We start from the raw sequence: 18,483 nt of genomic DNA, 5'->3' as shown, positions 1-18,483 counted from the left end.
CAAAAATATATATGTTAATTATTGAGGGTAAAAATTAAAAGAGTATTTTTTTAATTGAAATAATCAAAAAGGTATTTCTTTTTTATTTTTTTTATTAAAATAATATTCCAACTCATTTTTATTTTCAAAAATATCCTTATTTTTAGTATTATTATATCAAGCTACGAGATCATAGTTAATATATAATTATAGTAGCTACCATACAATATAATATTAATTTTTGTTAAATAAAAATGAAATATTTATCATCTAACAAGTATGATTCATAGTTACTACACCATAATATTCATTAGTGTTTATAAAAGATGAAATATTCATATTGTAATAATAGTAAATTATAACTACTATAAAATAGTTTTATTTGCATTACGAGAGTTAAAGTATTCATAGTATAGCATATTTTAGCAGTTATTATATTTTTTAAAAATAAAAATAAGGTAAGAAGAGATGAATTCTTTTGATAATAAATAAAAAAGATACAACTTTTTGACTATCCCGTTAAAATAAAATATACAATTTAATTAACAAAACTATCAAACTAATATAAACTTTAAATTTGACTTTTATAATATTTTACATCGTAAAAATTATTTAGATTAATATTAAATTAGTAAAATTTAGATATTGTGATGGTGGCTGATACCCTTGTAGAACATGTAAGAAAGTTACTCAACACAACATAATTCTAGTTAGCCATTACACTTTTGATCAAGAGTGCATTATTAGAGGCCCTCGGATTATTGTGCATGGTTAAGCTTCAAGAATTTTTCTCTAGTGGGACGATAAATCTAAAAAAGCTGGCAGCTTGGATGAGATTCAATGAGCATTTCTTAATTTATCTTGGTGAAAAATTTCTATAGCAAGAATTGGGCCGGATATCTGGATTACCAAAAAAAACAAAAAAACAAAAAGGTGCGCATTATTAAAGCAGTTTTCTCATATCACTTTGGCAATATTAAAGAAGCTGCTGCAACCTTAATTTCGTGCGAGATAAAATACCCACTTAGAGAGGATGATAGCAAACCCACCGTGGAAACCAGCTTATAAAGGTTACGTTGTCGAGGAGAGGGAAACCAAAGAAACTAAAACGATTAATCAATGGAAGGGAGAAATCACTTAAATTGAGGAGGTTAGGGAAATCAAAGAAGGTTGAAAGGAAAAAAAAAAAAAAATCTTTTGTTATTTCACAAATGCAATCAGCACTTTTAGCGATGTGTATAATGTTGTGTCATGGAGAAGTCATCGCATTTGATTCCTTTTGTGTAGCTTGGTTCTCATCGCTAAATGTTAAAGTGGATTTATGATAAAGTATTCTAAATCATGACAAATTATAAAATACATTTTTATACAGTACAAATTTATTACCAATATAATATTATAGTAGAAAAATGATTCTCTCGAGAAATTATGTCATGATACAGGTTCTCTGAAATGGGCCTGTTATTTCACCAAAAGAAAGTATGGGTTGTGTTCGTCCATACTCCATAGAAAAGCAAACTCGATCAAGAAGACTATTTTGTCATTTTGCTGTAGAAAAACTGAACCAACATTGCATTGCAAGAATAGAAGTTTCTAAAGCATCAGAATTAGTATCTAATGTAACAGAATTTCACTATATATAAACTTGTTCGGGTCTTATGAGTCAAAAATTCATTGATTATGACAACAACCACTTAATTATAAGAACAATATTAGTGCAGGATTACAACAATATAGAATATCTAATTTGAACATGAAATGACAGCATTCAGCTAGGCCTACTCAAACTCTCAAATTAAGTTTGTTTGCTGGTGCCCATGCAAATATTTAAAAAGCTTCAACCATATGATAAACATAATGCAGATATATATATATTCTATATAATCTTCAGCTGTCTCTGCTTTCAAGTGATCGTACAAGTAGTGAACATGCTATTGGCTCTCTTAGCTAGTCAGCACATCTTTAACTCATCATGCAGCTTGTAGTAATTAAGTGGATGAACAAACCTGCATAATTAAAGTATAATAAACAAAGTGTCAGAGTGAAGCCAATTAAGCTTGATCATCTTAATGTGAATTGTAAAGATCTAGAATTAAGAGAAATCCGACCAAGAAGTAACTTTCACCCATCTCCAAGCTCTGCATTAGGAAACCATACTCGTCTACTGGAACAACTTCTCCAGAGGATTGGACAAGCATCACATTATAACCAAACATGGATCTCATGTTGAACGACCCCCTCGGCACCTCTGAGAGGATTCCATTAACGAACACTGTGATTGTTCCTACAGCAGTTGATGGCGTTAATTGATAGATAGTGTTTGTATAAAATTCAGTAGTTAAACCCAATACTGAAAGAATAAAGTGAAGGAGCTCAAGATGTGTAATTTTTTAATTTTTAATCTAACTCATGTTTTCGAGTAATTAATTATGAAATTGAAAGCAGTATTAAAGCTTTGATCTGAATTAATCTTAAGAAGGAGCTATAGAAAAGCTTGCATTCAGTATCACGTCGAATTCATCTGACGCATCAGTAATGAATACTACTAACCGGAAGGTTGATATAGCAACTGAGGTGCGGCGTGAGAAGAGCACTCAAAAGGATTCATATCCTGGTCTCTCCTCTGAGGGAATCCCATGTGGCTAGAGATCGAGAAAAGATCATCTCCTCTTTCATCACCCACATAGCAATACGGAGAAGATGACGACGACGACGACGACGGCAAAGAAGAAGAAGAAGGTGCATAAGGAAAGAAGCCACTGGAAGAGGACGACGCAAAGATATCATTCGCCGACGACGCGCTGGAGATCGAGGAGGAGGAGGAGAACAAAAGCTGATCCTGCGGGCTCGTCCCAACCGCCGCAGCGAGGCCGGCCTGCAGCTGCCGCTGTCGGCGGCGAGACCGCGACCGCCGGTTCTGGAACCAGTAGAAGACGTTGGCGTCGCCCACGGCGCCGAACTTCTCCAGAAGGCGGCGGATCCTGGCCGTCTCCTCCTTGGGCGGGTTGACCATGCCGCTGTTGAAAATGGACTCGAGTATCAGGATCTGCTCGGGCTTCGGCGTCCACCGGGAGCGGACGGCCGGCTCCGCGGCCTCCGGGTCATCCTTCTTCCCATCTGGGGTCCGGCCATCCATGGCTACCTATCAACTAAGGGAGAGACCGGCCAGCGGAAGGTGCATGTGGAAGGAGTTTAGTGCAAGTGAACTCTAGTCACCGGGCATAAATAAGGCAAGCTCTGCTCTGCACTGCACAGTAACTGATTAGCTCTATCGATGAGCTAGCCAAAAGCATACTACGCAAAAAAGGCTTGTCTCCTCCTCTCCCGGTCCTGGTGGGGGTTTCCTGTTTAATTAATTGAAAGCAGCGTACGTTAAGTAAATAAGAGGGCCATGTGAATTGTGATGTTTGGTTTATGAGAGGGAGGAGATATATTTAGATGGAAAAGGGGAAGAAGCATCCGTGCCGATGGTCAAAGAAGTATAAATTAAATAGCTATATGTGTGTAGGATATATTAGGGCTGACGTAGAAGGCAGAGAGGAAGGTAAAATCCAAAGCTTGGACACATGGAGATGGAGGAGGAGGGAGGAGGGAGGAGGGAGGAGGGAGAAGGGAGGAGAGGGTTGGTGGCCAGGTCGGTCTGATCTGCCTTCTTGTTCACAGTCACATGCATGCACCAGCCGACATCGCGGAGACTGCGGAGCTAACTCGCTCTTCTCATCTCCTCTCTTCTCTTCTCTTTGTCTTTTGATTTCAGTTCAATCCCATTTTAGGTGTAATCAACGACTGTACAGCTGCTAGCCATGCATGCTCGTGCCGAGAATTAATATATAGGCATTAAATTAAAATGGGAAAGGCCGAAAGGATATACAAAGTCGTGAATAGTATGAAAGAGCCGCCCCTAATCCCTAATCCAACTGAGTTGGTATTTAAATGGTAGATTTATATCAATGGATAAGAATTTTAGCTATGACGATGGCAAATAATCCTCTTACCTAGGGGGACACTCAGTAATTAATTAATTTATCTTCCTTTATCTTACCTTGTGACCCACAATAAGTGATCAACATTTGGTGTGAATATTATCGTCTTTTGCACCCGTGATTAATTAGTATAAAAAATATGAAAGAAAGAGATGATAGATTCGGCTCCATTAAAATTTTTCATCGGCCACCAGTTACTAGTTCAATTTAAAGATGCGAACTACATACATGTCATTTGCAGTCAACATTTAAGGATTGTTTTTCCACTTAAAGACATTAATCTGGCGTAGTTAGGAATAGACCATGAATATTTGATTAACAATAAAAGTTATTTGCCGTTGCACAGTAGTCCAGAGGGCCAAAGTCGTGATTAGTAGAAACAATGAAGCATGTTGGCATGAGATGAGAAAACTTCATTAGACCTATCATTTTTTATCGCAATAATTTTACTAGATTTTGATTAGTTTTTGTAATCCCTGGCTTTCTTTAAACAAACTACTGTGCAGATAGGAAATTCTGTACTTTTTTATATATACACAGGACGGTTGTCATATTTGCCACCTGGCACTGACCTTTGTTCGGTTGACGTTGGACCGCGTCGGCCTAATCTCACGAGATAAATTTTTTTAATATATATATATATATATATTAAAATATCCTAAAAATTTGGAAATAGAAAAAAAAATAAATATAAATATATATAAAAAATTGGAAAATAATGAAAATAAAACTATAAATTTATATACCTATATTATTATTCTTATTATTATTTTTATATATACAGTATAAATGTTTGACAAGGTAGCCAGAAATTAAAGGAATAGTTACCGAATTAAAATAAACTCAAAATTTAACTTTAGACGGACCTGAATTGATAATATGAGACTGCCAAATAAGGAAGAATGAGATGCTTGGATGGTTGGGTTGCTTGGAAGATTTGGCCGAGACATAAGGCTGAGATGTTTGTCGAGATATCTATCAAGACACGAGGTCGAAATATCTATCGAGACATGAGGCCAAGATGTCTATCGAGACATGTGGTCGAAATATCTGTCGAGACACAAAGAAGAAGATATTGACGTCTACGTTTGATGTAGTTTCCTTAAAACAGATTCGTCCCCCTCCAGCAGTGTTTTGAAAAGGTAGATCCGCTACCTTAGCGGCCCCCCTAGTGCCGGCTCCACGGATATGGAGGGAGGTTCATGCAGGTACACAAGCCATAGGCGCATGGCGGGGTAAACCCCAGGTCGTCAGTTCCTGAGAATCGACCCCTGGCCATTACGCCAGAGATACCATGCGCCCACCGTCTGCGCTACGCCCTGGGGGCTCCAGCAGTGCTTTGAAGTTATGATGGATGTATGTTTCTCAGGATAAAATGGAAAGATCACATCAACAATCAAATACTAATTGTTCATAACGAACTGAGAGAGTACCTGAACGTTATCATGGATAGACCTACCAAGCGAGTACACAATAGAGAAGAAAACCACAAAACAAAGTTGGAGGATTCTCTTTTTCCTATTGCATCCATATACTCTCAAGGTCATGCCCGCCTCTTACATATGCTCCATGCCTTCGGTACATTGAATGGCAGAGTAATGGTCATTCATTGCCTCCAGCAGCTTGGTCATCAATAATGACCGTTTCAAATAGGTGGTTATGAATTCTCCATTAATCATTGATTAATGCATCCATTACGTTTGAGCAGCAAATAAAAAAATTCAGTAGCAAAATATTGGTTCATTCGCTTGGATAAATTTTACCCCGACTAGTTTGACATTCGACGTGGGTAAGTTGTGCTTTCATAAGAGTCAACTTGGTTTAGTGCAATCCGAGTCTTGGATTTGCACCTCCCGCTGGTCCACAATGTTAGGACCAAAAGTAGCTAGAGAGGGGGGGGGGGGGGGGGGAATAGCTCGTCGCGTTCGCTCGGTGGTCGGCGTTGCTTGTTCCTTCAAAGATGTGTAGCGGAAATACAAAGAAACAATCACACAACGCTAACACGGTTGGTTTACTTGGTATCCACCTCACAAGAGGTGACTAATCCAAGGATCCACACCAACACACACACCCTCCACTAAGTAAAACTCTCCTTTATGGTAACTACCAAGGGCGGAGAAGCCCTACAAGACTCAACACAAGAAGAGAGGGAAAGGATACAAGAAATACAAGCTTACAGGCTTACAATGAGTACAAACCCTAACCCTAGCTTCTCTTCTTTGCTTTGATCCGCCCCTTGACTTGGAAACCTTCCAAGATCCTTCAAGAACTGGCGATCTGAGCTTTGTGAGTGCTGTGGAGAAGCTGGCGAGAGATCTGAGATGAATCTGCGAAGAGATGCCGAAGGAATCGTGCGCCTGCGGCCTTTATCGACGCCAACGGTCGGATCCCGATCGATTCGAATGTTCCCAATCGATCGGGGAGGCTTTGGATCGATCCACGGATCGATCCAGAGCGCCTCTGTGCTCTGGAAAAATGCCTGGATCGATCTACGGATCGATCCAGCGCTTATCGCGCGAAGCAGCAGCGTCCCAATCGATTCACTGATCGATTGGGACATCTGGATCGATCCACTGATCGATCCAGAGGCTTTCTGTTCGCTAGGAAAGGCCTGGATCGATCCACTGATCGATCCAGATCCTGGATTGATCCACTGATCGATCCAGTACTTGGTTTTTGCCCAAAACCAAGTCCCAAGCCTCTCAAACCAACATCCGGTCAACCTTGACCTGTTGGTACATCATGCCTAGCATCTGGTCACTCCTTTGACCTGCTAGGACTTCCCACCAAGTGTCTGGTTAATCCCTTTGACCCACTTGGACTTTTCTATTCATGTCAAGTATTTGGTCACTTCCTTGACCTACTTGGACTTCCACCAGATGTCTTGTCAATCCCTTTGACCTATCTGTATTTCCTCGTGCCAAGTATCCAGTCAATCCTTTGACCTACTTGGACTTCCCAACACCAGATGTCCGATCATCCTTGATCCATCTGGATTTTCCCTTGCCTGGCTTCACTCACCAGGACTTTCACCTAGCTTCACTCACTAGGGCTTTCACCTGGCTTCACTCACCAGGACTTTCACCTAGCTTCACTCACTAGGGTTTTCAATCTGCCTAGCTTCACTCACTAGGACTTTCCTTCTGCCTGGCTTCACTCACCAGGACTTCCATTCTACCTAACATCCCAGTTAGGACTTCCCAGTCAAGTATCCGGTCAACCTTGACCTACTTGACTTTTTTTCAATCAATTTCTTATTGTCAAACATCTAAACTCAAACCAAGACTCAGCTTGGTCAACCAGGTCAACGTTGATCTGAGGGATGTTGCACCAACAATCTCCCCCTTTTTGATGTTTGACAATACCACAATAACACTTACAATACCACATGTAAGTTAGGCTAATCCTATAGCCTCAATTTTCATGCCACTAGGTAATGAACACATAAATTAAGCTCTTCATTCTCCCCCTAAGAGGGCACACTCCCTCTAGGTAATGAAAGCCTAACTTACACCCAATCACAGGTCCTTTCATTCTCCCCTATTGGCACACATCAACCCATCTTTGGGCACACATCAACCCATGCCCTAATTTTGGGTACACATCAACAAATCCATTTGTTGACGATTCTCCCCCTGAAGAGTTGCTCAACGTTGTTCACAACATCGCTCGTTGTGATCAACACGATAATGAAGGTCCCATACCCTTCATTTATCCTTAACTTCTCCCTCAATGTAGACAAATACCCAACCTTGAGCATTTTCTAACCACTTGAGTTCCTACTTGAAATAATGAGGATATCCACTCCCCATTTCAAGTTCAAAAGCTCATACATGAGCATTTTCTTTAAAGAAGGTTAACCACCTTCCAAGGTTCATGAAAAATAATTTTTCATGTCTTTAAAGAGTCCATCCCCCTAAAGACATGGTGGTAACTTCTGTCATTGCACCAACAATGACTTGGAATCCCTAAACCTTTAGGAAACCCAAATTTAGAAGTTTTGAGGTTCAAATACTCAAAATTTGAAACAAACCTCAACCTAAACTTCAATGAAGCCTTCCTTAACCAATCCATCCTTGTTTTCACATGAAAACACCATTTGTATGTATACAAATATATTTTAGGGGTTTGGAATGGTTACCTAGACTCAAAGAGATTCAAAGATGCTGAAATCAGGCTTTCCCAGCCAAAATCAGCAACTTGGATCGATTGGAGTTGGGTTCCAATCGATTGAACCTTTCTGAATCGATCCACTGATCGATTCAGACTACCTGAATCGATCGGTTGATCGATCCAACGAGCTTCTGCTCGCGGGAGACTTGCCTTCTGAATCGATCCACGGATCGATTCAGGCACTCCAATCGATCCATGGATCGATCGAAGCTCTGATAGTTGCTGAAATTCCATTTCAGTCAACTTCAGAAACCCCTAGAAAATTCTACAAAAATCCAAAAATCATAAAATTTCGTGTAGACATTATTTAGGGCATACTTAATCATGGAAAAATAGTTTTCTATGAAAATACATCATATTTTCAAAGATTGACACAAGCTTGAAAACTTACTAAAACTTTAACGTTTTCTTCAAGTTTGTGTCTAACTATTCAATGGTAATTACTATCAAAAGATAGCCTTCACCATGGTTTTCCAAAAGCAATTTTTTAAAATATTTTCAAACCAATATCCCATCATATTCCTTGGGCATAATGCACATGACTTATACATTAGCTTTCCCAATGATGGGAAAACACATAACTATGTGTTTTGATGAACCTAAAAACTCAAAAGAATGCACTAAATCAACATCTCGAGCTTTGTTCATCATCCTAACATCTCACTTGTATCTAATGTGCACTAAAACACATACAAGTCACCTTATAGTCTTTGTGAGATGTAGATTTTGGTTTTGCCCTAAACTAGGGATCATGCATATCTATCTAGGCACTTTAGAGATATTAGACATCCACCTAGAATGTCACTTGTTAATAAGTGTTGTTAAATGTCATTTGTCCTTAATTACAAGGAATTAAACTAATGCATGATAATGTTATGGCATACATCAAAATAAAATAACTTTCAAAAGAAAGATTCCTATAACTACATGATGTATGTATGTCATGACATGGTATTTTTGGATTTTGCATAATAAAACATGAATGCAAAAATAGACATGATGTCATGGCATATGATGGGCAAACAATCATGGCAAGATTTAGCATAAATAAAATATACCTAGATTAACTATCTAAGTATCCTTAAAACCTTAGCTAAACTTACAACTTAAACCTAGATTGCCCTAAAGTGCTTCATGAAAATGCCAAAGCCTAAATTGGCATTTCTAATTCCCTTGATTAATGCATGTCAATTGAAAATAAGCATATCCTCAAATGTTGGCATATTTTATTTTTCCACAAGAGTAGCACCTTTAAATTAAGGCCCGGATCGCCTTAAATTTCCTAAGAACATACCAAAATCCCAACTTGGTAGTTCTTATGAATTTCCCAATATGTGTCATTTAAGATTAAAATCAATTCTTCCACCATTAGGCACATTTTACTCTTTCAAGGAGTAAATAATAATTCCATTTCATTTTCAAAGGTTAACAAAACCTTGAAAATACTCCTTGAGTGTCAATTTCCTCAAAGTTGGGTTAACTACCCTTCTAATCGGAGTTGACACTCTCTAACCCATTTATGGGGTAGAGAAAATACTCCTAGGAACCCAACACCTATTGGTGCTCCTTGGATGCTCTAGGTACTTACTAGGGATAACTTCCCTAGATACCTTCCTAGTGACCTTGTTGGGCTTCTTAGAAGCCTTGGTCACATTTTCTAGGTCAACTCTAGGGATAGCCTCCCTTGTGACTTTGTTAGTGACTTTCTTAGACTTCTTAGAAGTCTTAGTCACTTTGGTTGCAAAGATACTTCTAGGGATATCTTGCCTTGTATCTTTGACTTGACCTCTAGACTTAGGGTTTGTTCCATAGCTATATGGAACCCTATGATAACTAGGCACATCCCTTTTAGCTTTGGGTTTGTATCTCAAACCTCTATGGCCATTGGATGGCTTTTGTGCTCCTAGACCTAGGCTATGCTCGTTTTACCCTTTTAGGATATTTTCCATTCGTTTTAGGGTCTTTTCTAATTTGTCAAGTCTTGACCTCAAGACTTGATTTTCCATCACTAAGTCCTTAGTTTTTGTTTTTCCATTTGATCCATGAGCATTTTTGTTTCTAGGCTTGTAACTAGAATCCTTAGAGTTCTTGCCTAGACTTTTACCCACATTCCTAGCCCTAGGTGTAGTGGTTTTAGCATGAAAAGCTATATGTTTTTCCTTAACGCTATCATGCTTCCTATTTTCATGTTAAATAGCATTAAAATGATATAAGTTAGAACTATCATGCTTTTTACCATAATTTAAAGGGGTAGGCTCAATAAAAGTTACCTTTCTTTTTACCTTGGAGGCTCCCCCTTGAATTGAGCTTCCTCCATGAGCCTTAACCACCTTCTTCCCCTTAGGGCATTGACTTCGGTAATGCCCCTTTTGGTTACACAAGAAGCACACAATGTGCTCCTTGCTCTTCTTTGTCCCGGGGGTGGTCTCCTTGGGCTTCACCTTGCCCTTTTGTGCCACTTGGCCCTTCTTCTTGGCCAATTTAAGGGACTTGCTCTTGTAGTGCTCATGTTCCCTACACTCAAAGCATATAATATGATTTTTATTATTAATTGAAATATTTATACCTTTGCTTGTAGGGGTGGCATCTTTTCCTTTGGATCTGGAGGTAGAAGCTTCCTCTTGATCGGACCTTGATTCTCCTCCATTTGATTTTTCTTGACTTGTGGAGGTAGAATCTTCTTCCTTCTCTTCGTCTCTTGACCCGGATGTAGAAGCTTCTCCTTCTTCTTGATCCGGCGTCACCAAGGATTGCTCCCCCTCAATCCTAGAAGTGGAGGCTTCATCATCTTGAATATGAAACAAGGAGTATGCTCCCTCCTTGTTCCCTTCGTTGCATTCCCTTGAGGATGAAGCTTCTTGGATTTCCTCTTCTTCGGAGGTTGAGCATCTCTCAACCTCGGAGTCCTCCTCTTGGTCTTGCTCCAAAGAGTCACCCTCTCTGGATACTTCTTGCTCTTGTACAGTGGAGGGGACCTCTTCATGAAGCTTGGCCAATTTGCTCCATAATTCCTTTACATCTTCAAATTCTCCAATTTTGCAAAGGATGGTGCTTGGCAATAAATTGACCAAAAGCTTGGTCACTTTGTCATTTGCCTTGCACCTTTGAATTTGCTCCGAGCTCCATTTGCTTTTCTTGAGAAGCTTGCCCTTGGAGTTTGTTGGAGCTTCAAATCCTTCCATTAGAGCAAACCATTGCTCTATCTCCATCATAAGAAAGTTTTCGATTCTTGATTTCCAAGAATCGAAGCTCGTGGAAGTGTACGGTGGAGCCACCCTTGTGTCAAATCCAAGTCCATCTTGGAATTGCATCTTGAAGTTGAGCTTGATAAAGTCTTGAACTTGAAGAATTTGCTCCAACTTCTTCACCCTCTAGCTTTTCTTGTTATGCTTGACCCTTCCGGCGATGATTCCGGTGAAGAGCGGCCTCGCTCTGATACCACTTGTTAGGACAAAAAGTAGCTAGAGGGGGGGGGGGGGGGGAATAGCTCGTCGCGTTCGCTCGGTGGTCGGCGTTGCTTGTTCCTTCAAAGATGTGCAGCAGAAATACAAAGAAACAATCACACAACGCTAACACGGTTGGTTTACTTGGTATCCACCTCACAAGAGGTGACTAATCCAAGGATCCACACCAACACACACACCCTCCACTAAGTAAAACTCTCCTTTATGGTAACTACCAAGGGCGGAGAAGCCCTACAAGACTCAACACAAGAAGAGAGGGAAAGGATACAAGAAATACAAGCTTACAGGCTTACAATGAGTACAAACCCTAACCCTAGCTTATCTTCTTTGCTTTGATCCGCCTCTTGACTTGGAAACCTTCCAAGATCCTTCAAGAACTGGCGATCTGAGCTTTGTGAGTGCTGTGGAGAAGCTGGCGAGAGATCTGAGATGAATCTGCGAAGAGATGCCGAAGGAATCGTGCGCCTGCGACCTTTATCGACGCCAACGGTCGGATCCCGATCGATTCGAATGTTCCCAATCGATCGGGGAGGCTTTGGATCGATCCACGGATCGATCCAGAGTGCCTCTGTGCTCTGGAAAAACGCCTGGATCGATCTACGGATCGATCCAGCGCTTATCGCGCGAAGCAGCAGCGTCCCAATCGATTCACTAATCGATTGGGACATCTGGATCGATCCACTGATCGATCCAGAGGTTTTCTGTTCGCTAGGAAAGGCCTGGATCGATCCACTGATCGATCCAGTACTTGGTTTTTGCCCAAAACCAAGTCCCAAGCCTCTCAAACCAACATCCGGTCAACCTTGACCTGTTGGTACATCATGCCTAGCATCTGGTCACTCCTTTGACCTGCTAGGACTTCCCACCAAGTGTCTGGTTAATCCCTTTGATCCACTTGGACTTTTCTATTCATGCCAAGTATCTGGTCACTCCCTTGACCTACTTGGACTTCCACCAGATGTCTGGTCAATCCCTTTGACCTATCTGTATTTCCTCGTGCCAAGTATCCAGTCAATCCTTTGACCTACTTGGACTTCCCAACACCAGATGTCCGATCATCCTTGATCCATCTGGATTTTCCCTTGCCTGGCTTCACTCACCAGGACTTTCACCTAGCTTCACTCACTAGGGCTTTCACCTGGCTTCACTCACCAGGACTTTCACCTAGCTTCACTCACTAGGGTTTTCAATCTGCCTAGCTTCACTCACTAGGACTTTCCTTCTGCCTGGCTTCACTCACCAGGACTTCCATTCTACCTAACATCCCAGTTAGGACTTCCCAGTCAAGTATCCGGTCAACCTTGACCTACTTGACTCTTCTTCAATCAATTTCTTATTGTCAAACATCTAAACTCAAACCAAGACTCAGCTTGGTCAACCAGGTCAACCTTGACCTGAGGGATGTTGTACCAACACACAAGTGAGAGAGATCCTCTCCCCATGCATTTGTTCATAACATCAATGTTTGTGAATCAATATCAATCAACATTTACCTTGAAACTCCCAATGTGCCGTGTTGGCCTTGAGACGAGTTGGCGGGGGCACTGGAGGCAAGCGCAGTCGTCTTTTGTCAACTTGAAACTCCCAATGTGGGACTAAGGTTTCATTCACAATGAAATCATTTTCCTCTCCGCATCTTTTCCATTCACTTATATTCAACAATTTTCCATATGAATGAAAATAATGTATATAATAACATTAAGCAGTTGATTCCAGTATAGAACATGTATGTTTTACCCTTTAAATTTTTTCTTGTGAAGATCTATTTGCTTACTAACTAACAATGCATTGTAGGTCCAAGTAGGCCGATAAGAGGGGGTGAATAACCTTGAGATAAAAGTTAGAATATTCTCTTACTACTTATTTAGTAAGGGCACGCTTAATTAATTAAATAAAAATAATAACATAAGAAGTTAAAAGAAGAGGTAGAAATTTGCTTGGTTTACAACCGGGGGAGGTTCCTAATATAAGACAGTGAAAGTTTTAATAAAAAGATCTCCTTTGTTGAAGAAGAAATAGTCTCTTATAGCAATTAAACATACAAGAAATGAATACAAAAGATTTAGATATAAAGAACAAATGTTGTACTAAACTTCGAGCACTAGGACTCTATTTATAGCCAACTAGTCGTAACTAGCCATTTACTGATGTGGCACTTCCCGAGCGCTTGGATTCGGTCGACTCGATCCACTTTGTAATAACTTTTCTCCAACAGATCTTCGCTTTCCAAGCACCTAGATTAGGTCCGAGGGATTGGAGTTGGCAGCATGGACTCCGTGCTGATCATCTTTGGTAATAGCTCGCTGACGTGGTAGAATAGTTCAGGCACCTAGACCTGATCTTGGTGCTTGGACCCAGTCAACTCAGAAGTTGACCATTTTCTTATCCGGTTGCTTGGGTGATACTCCGTCCATCTAGAGTTGAGCTCACCTGAATCCAACTCCGATCTTCTCCTCGAGCAGACTTCCTCCCAACTTCTTTGCCCTCTGAAACATCGTGTGTGTTCTTCTCATCCACTTGTGTACTCCTCCGCAGGTCCTTATCCCGTAGATGTACTAAGCTCATCGACTCGCTTCCCGTGCCATCCTTCTCGCTCGCTGCATCTTCCACTCGACTTCTTCTGTTCCTAAGCTCTTACACACTTAGACATAAGATATCAAAATAACATGATCTAACTTAACTCAGTTGACCACATCAAAACTGACTCGGAATACTTATAGACATAATATCCTCGAGTTGTTTTATCATTTGTGTAAGTATTGATATATCTCAACTAGAACTCACCTTGATACAAATTATTGGTGTAGTTGACATCAATGATCAAACTTAAGTTTTGATGAATGATAAATGAATTAAAGTTAGGTATTATGTTATCTAATCTTGTTACAAAATATGCAAGACTTAATGGGTCTAGAGGACTTGACACCAGGTTGAAATCCAGCTAGGTCTGGAGGACCTAATAGTTGGTGTAGAAGTCTAGATAGATTAAGGAGTGACCTGATATTTGGCGAAAAGTTCGACTGGGTTTGTGAGACATGACAGCTGGCCAAAGTTCAGTTGCATCTATGGACTTGACAACTGGCGGGAAGACCATGGGCCGAAAGGGAGTCAAGTTTGATTCTACTTGGTAAGTAATGCAAGTCACTAGAGGAGAGTGTTCTAGTGAGGACAAGTTCCAATTAGGGATTTTAGACACAAGTCCAATTTAGGTATATTTTAAAAACCTAGATTGAGACATTAACTAGATTCTAGTCTTGGACAGACAGAATCTAATTAATGATCTCTTATTTTATTATTGTGCTAACTTCATTTTACAGAGTATACTTTATTTTTTTTTACTAACATGTTTTGCAGGACGAAAGGAGCAAAAATCATCCTCAGATGAACAATGCCCGAGGTGCCTCAAAGGTGCTCTGAGGTGCCTTAGATCGGAGATTGGAGGCACCCTAGACTAGTCAGAGGCGCCCTTAGGAAGATAAAGTTTGTACTGTTGGGAGGTGCCTCAGAGCGCCTGGAAGGTGCCCTCGCATAGATAAAGGCCGCAGGCTGCAGACCTTATTGAGTACGAAGCTCGCGAGATAATTTTTGCACTTGAAGGTGCCTTAGATGAGGATAAGAGGCACCCTCAATAGCCTATAAAAGGGTTGTTCACCCAAGCTTTCGACACAACTCATTCACGACTTCTATACTCAATTGTTCGAGTTTCCAGTTGCTCCAAATTTATCCTCCCGCTATGCTGCTACGCCCTACTACTATTGAGAAGTCATCTGATATCGAGCTCGATTTGATAATCTTCAAGTGTTGGGTAATGAGATTTTTAATTAAGTGTTTAATTGCTGCATAAAGGAAAGTGTAGATTGTTACACTTGTCTTTAGTTTATTATTGTACTTGATTCCCTTTTCCGATAGTTTCGGAAGAAGTTTTTGTGGATTGCTCATCGATATGGTCCAAGGGATTGTGGGTCTTGAGTAGGAATCATTGAAGGCTCCGAACTAAGTAACTCCTTGAGTTTGTGTTCTTGCTTTTTGTTTCTGTGTTGATTTATTTCATTGTGTACTCATTTTTCAAATTGAAAATGATAAGTTTTTTAAAACATGTGATTCACCCCCTCTCACGTGTGCATTGATCCGACAAGTGACATCAATGCACTTTTTGCTCTGAATTGGTGCAACCACCAATCAAGTAGAGGGTTTAATTTTTGTTGTTTTTTCTTCCGCTTTTCTTTTTCAAGTTTAAGTTTTTTGAATCAATTTGAACTGGTACAGTTACCTCTTCGGATAAGTTTTTCATTGTGATTTTCTCAAACTGTTCAAAATTAATGCAACACCACTCGAGCTTTATTTTCTTCTTCTTCCCATACTACTTACCCCAAGACCAAGTCTTGGTATGTCACGCCCCAGAGGAGTCTCTGTCCGAAGAAATTTCGGCAGCATCTCCCCTGTACGGCGGACAATATGAAACTTTCTACATATCACATATACATCAGCCACAAGCGGCTGGAATGATAACAAAAATAAAAACAAACACCACGCAGTTTATAAAGATATTCAGCCTCTGGCTGTCACAACCACGTAGTTAATAATAGTAATCAATAACAATAGGACTCTGACTCGAAATCCACCCTACTCCACTACACTCGTAAAGCTCAAATCCAACGAACTCACCTCTTCTGCCGTCCAGGCAGGCACGTAGTAGAATGAAATCCAATATCATATCAAAAATCCATCAAAAGGTATCACTCCATACAATATCCATAGGAAAAATCCAAAGATAATACTAAAACAAAGTCTGATATAGAAAAATGCCAAATAAAAACAAATAACGAACTAGTAGAGAACTGGCTCTACGTGCAGATGGGGGGCCAGCGACTGGAACTGCTCCGGACAGCTTCAACCTGAAAATATCAACAATGGAGGCGGGGTGAGTCCAACACTCAGCAGATACAACTGATATGCATAATAAAACAAATAACAGACAACACTAATCATGCGTACAGTCTCCTGAATACGAGAAGGAATAAATGCAACTGAAATGAAATCAGAAGATAACTGTACTAACCGGAATCAAGGTACAAAGGTAACAGGTTGTCAGACCGAAGAAATCATAATCCTGTACGCATGTCAATCAAATGCATCCATACAAATGCAGCATATAAGTGCAGCAATCACAACAATAAAATGCAATAAATGCATATGGTGACCGTGCACTCGGACATCACTGCTCCTGACAGTGACTGAGTGGACGGAATGCTGTCGGAGTACTCCTGTCCTCTGGCCCCAAATCATAAATGGGGGAGCTCAATGCTCTCATCTCCCGGTACACAATGACGGGGAGGAAAAATCTCTGCCGGCTACCACGCTGAGTCTCGACCAACGAGCCAAACAGAGTCCACCGTCTGGCTACCACTGCTACACTAAATGCCAACGGAGCCAAAGCTGACGGCCGGCTACCACGCTGAGTCCTCGGACCAGCGGAGCCAAACAACAGAACCACACACCTGCCCGATATACCACTAATCCATGGGTGGTGGTGGTGTGTGCAATACGTAATGGCGATGGGCTCAACCATAGTGGAGCCGACAATCGCACAGCATGCAAACATGATGCATGATACTAAACATGACAATCTCATGAATATCATAGCAAGATCCATACATAAATAACAGGTGTACCACAAGTCAATGTATCAGATGGAAGGTACACAAACAGATAGGGTATCCTATAAACCCTAGGTCCTGAACATGATGTATCACATGGTTGGGTCACTACCGAAAGCATGTATGGTCAGATAAATAATAACATGCAGTGCATAATAAATAAACAAACAACATGTAACAGATCATGTAGTGACTAACCGAATCAAATGGAAACACAATTCTTGCTATATGTTAAACACTTTATCATGCATATCAAAAGACATAAGTCAAAGTACCCGCCTCCGAAAATAGAAAGGTCCGATCTGACTCCGAGATACTCGTCTCGCGTCAAAGTCCTGTGTTAAATCGCACAGTTTAGCTAATTTAATTATAAACAAATAGCTAAACTAATTTCTAATCCACTGACTAGTTAGAGTTAGTTTCATGAACCCCAATCACACAGTTATACAACTTATAAACCTAAATCACCCTATAACCAAATTAATTATGTATCAAGTCGTACCTAGAACATGTATCAAAAATGTGTCAACTAAATCCATAAACCAAATACTTACCTTACCGCTGCGGGATGGGGTTGCTGCCAAAAATCAAAAACACCCCACAATACACCAAACCTCACCAATCCGTGACCTAGATTAGAAGCAAAGAAAAACATGAACTGAGCTCTAGCCACAAACCTAATTCCACAGCTAGGTATGGCCCTTACCTTCCCAATTCTGCTAGGGCAGATCACAATGAAGACAGAACCACTGTGAAAAGAAAAACTAGGGCACAACTCCTTGTCTTCGACACTGTCAAATAGAGACACCAGAAGAGAAATTCCGGCCAGCGCTCAGGGACCCAACCTAGGGTTCGGATGCTCGATTTCGGCGGCTCCAGGTGTCTGCGAGAAGAGGAAGGAAGGCTCTGTGAGTTGCAGCGGCGGCGCTGGAAACTCCACAGCAAGGGCTACGGCAGACGAGGCTTCGGCTGGATAGGGCACCGACGATTGGGGTCGGCGTCGGCTTCTGTGGTCGGCGTCGGGTGGCTAGGGCAGGCGGTCTGGCGGCGGTGCTAGGGCTGAGAATGCTGTCGTCGTGAGGGGCAGGGGATGAGGAAGAAGAGGAGAGAACCGCCGAGTAGCCGGCGGTTAGGGCTCCTTTTGGCGCCGGGTTCGGGAGTGAGGGAGAGGAGAGGCACGCGGGGATGTTTCGGCGAGAAAGAAAACAGAATGAGAAATAAGAAAAA

The 18,483-nt window shown here is 40.9% G+C and overlaps 1 protein-coding gene and 1 long non-coding RNA gene across 2 annotated transcripts; both read right to left on the bottom strand.

The window, feature by feature from the left end:
• Window positions 1-1,670: 1,670 nt before the first annotated feature.
• On the bottom strand, window positions 1,671-3,398 carry LOC122027600 (WUSCHEL-related homeobox 11-like). The gene is made up of 3 exons (XM_042586594.1): window positions 2,530-3,398; window positions 2,088-2,263; window positions 1,671-1,985 (listed from the first exon to the last, which is right to left on the bottom strand). Exons 1-3 carry the CDS (start codon window positions 3,113-3,115, stop codon window positions 1,968-1,970), a joined length of 780 nt encoding a protein of 259 aa, XP_042442528.1. The 5' UTR covers window positions 3,116-3,398; the 3' UTR covers window positions 1,671-1,967.
• Window positions 3,399-17,544: 14,146 nt separating this feature from the next.
• On the bottom strand, window positions 17,545-18,023 carry LOC122026286. Its single transcript, XR_006124095.1, has 3 exons — window positions 17,963-18,023; window positions 17,811-17,886; window positions 17,545-17,591 (listed from the first exon to the last, which is right to left on the bottom strand). It is a non-coding gene; the product is annotated as an uncharacterized LOC122026286 (long non-coding RNA).
• Between the last annotated feature and the right edge of the window lie 460 nt (window positions 18,024-18,483).

This window comes from Zingiber officinale, chromosome 10A, assembly GCF_018446385.1.
Source record: "Zingiber officinale cultivar Zhangliang chromosome 10A, Zo_v1.1, whole genome shotgun sequence".
Classification (NCBI taxonomy): domain Eukaryota; kingdom Viridiplantae; phylum Streptophyta; class Magnoliopsida; order Zingiberales; family Zingiberaceae; genus Zingiber; species Zingiber officinale.
Note: the sequence above shows the minus strand (reverse complement) of the source record. Positions and strands in the feature narration are given on the sequence as shown.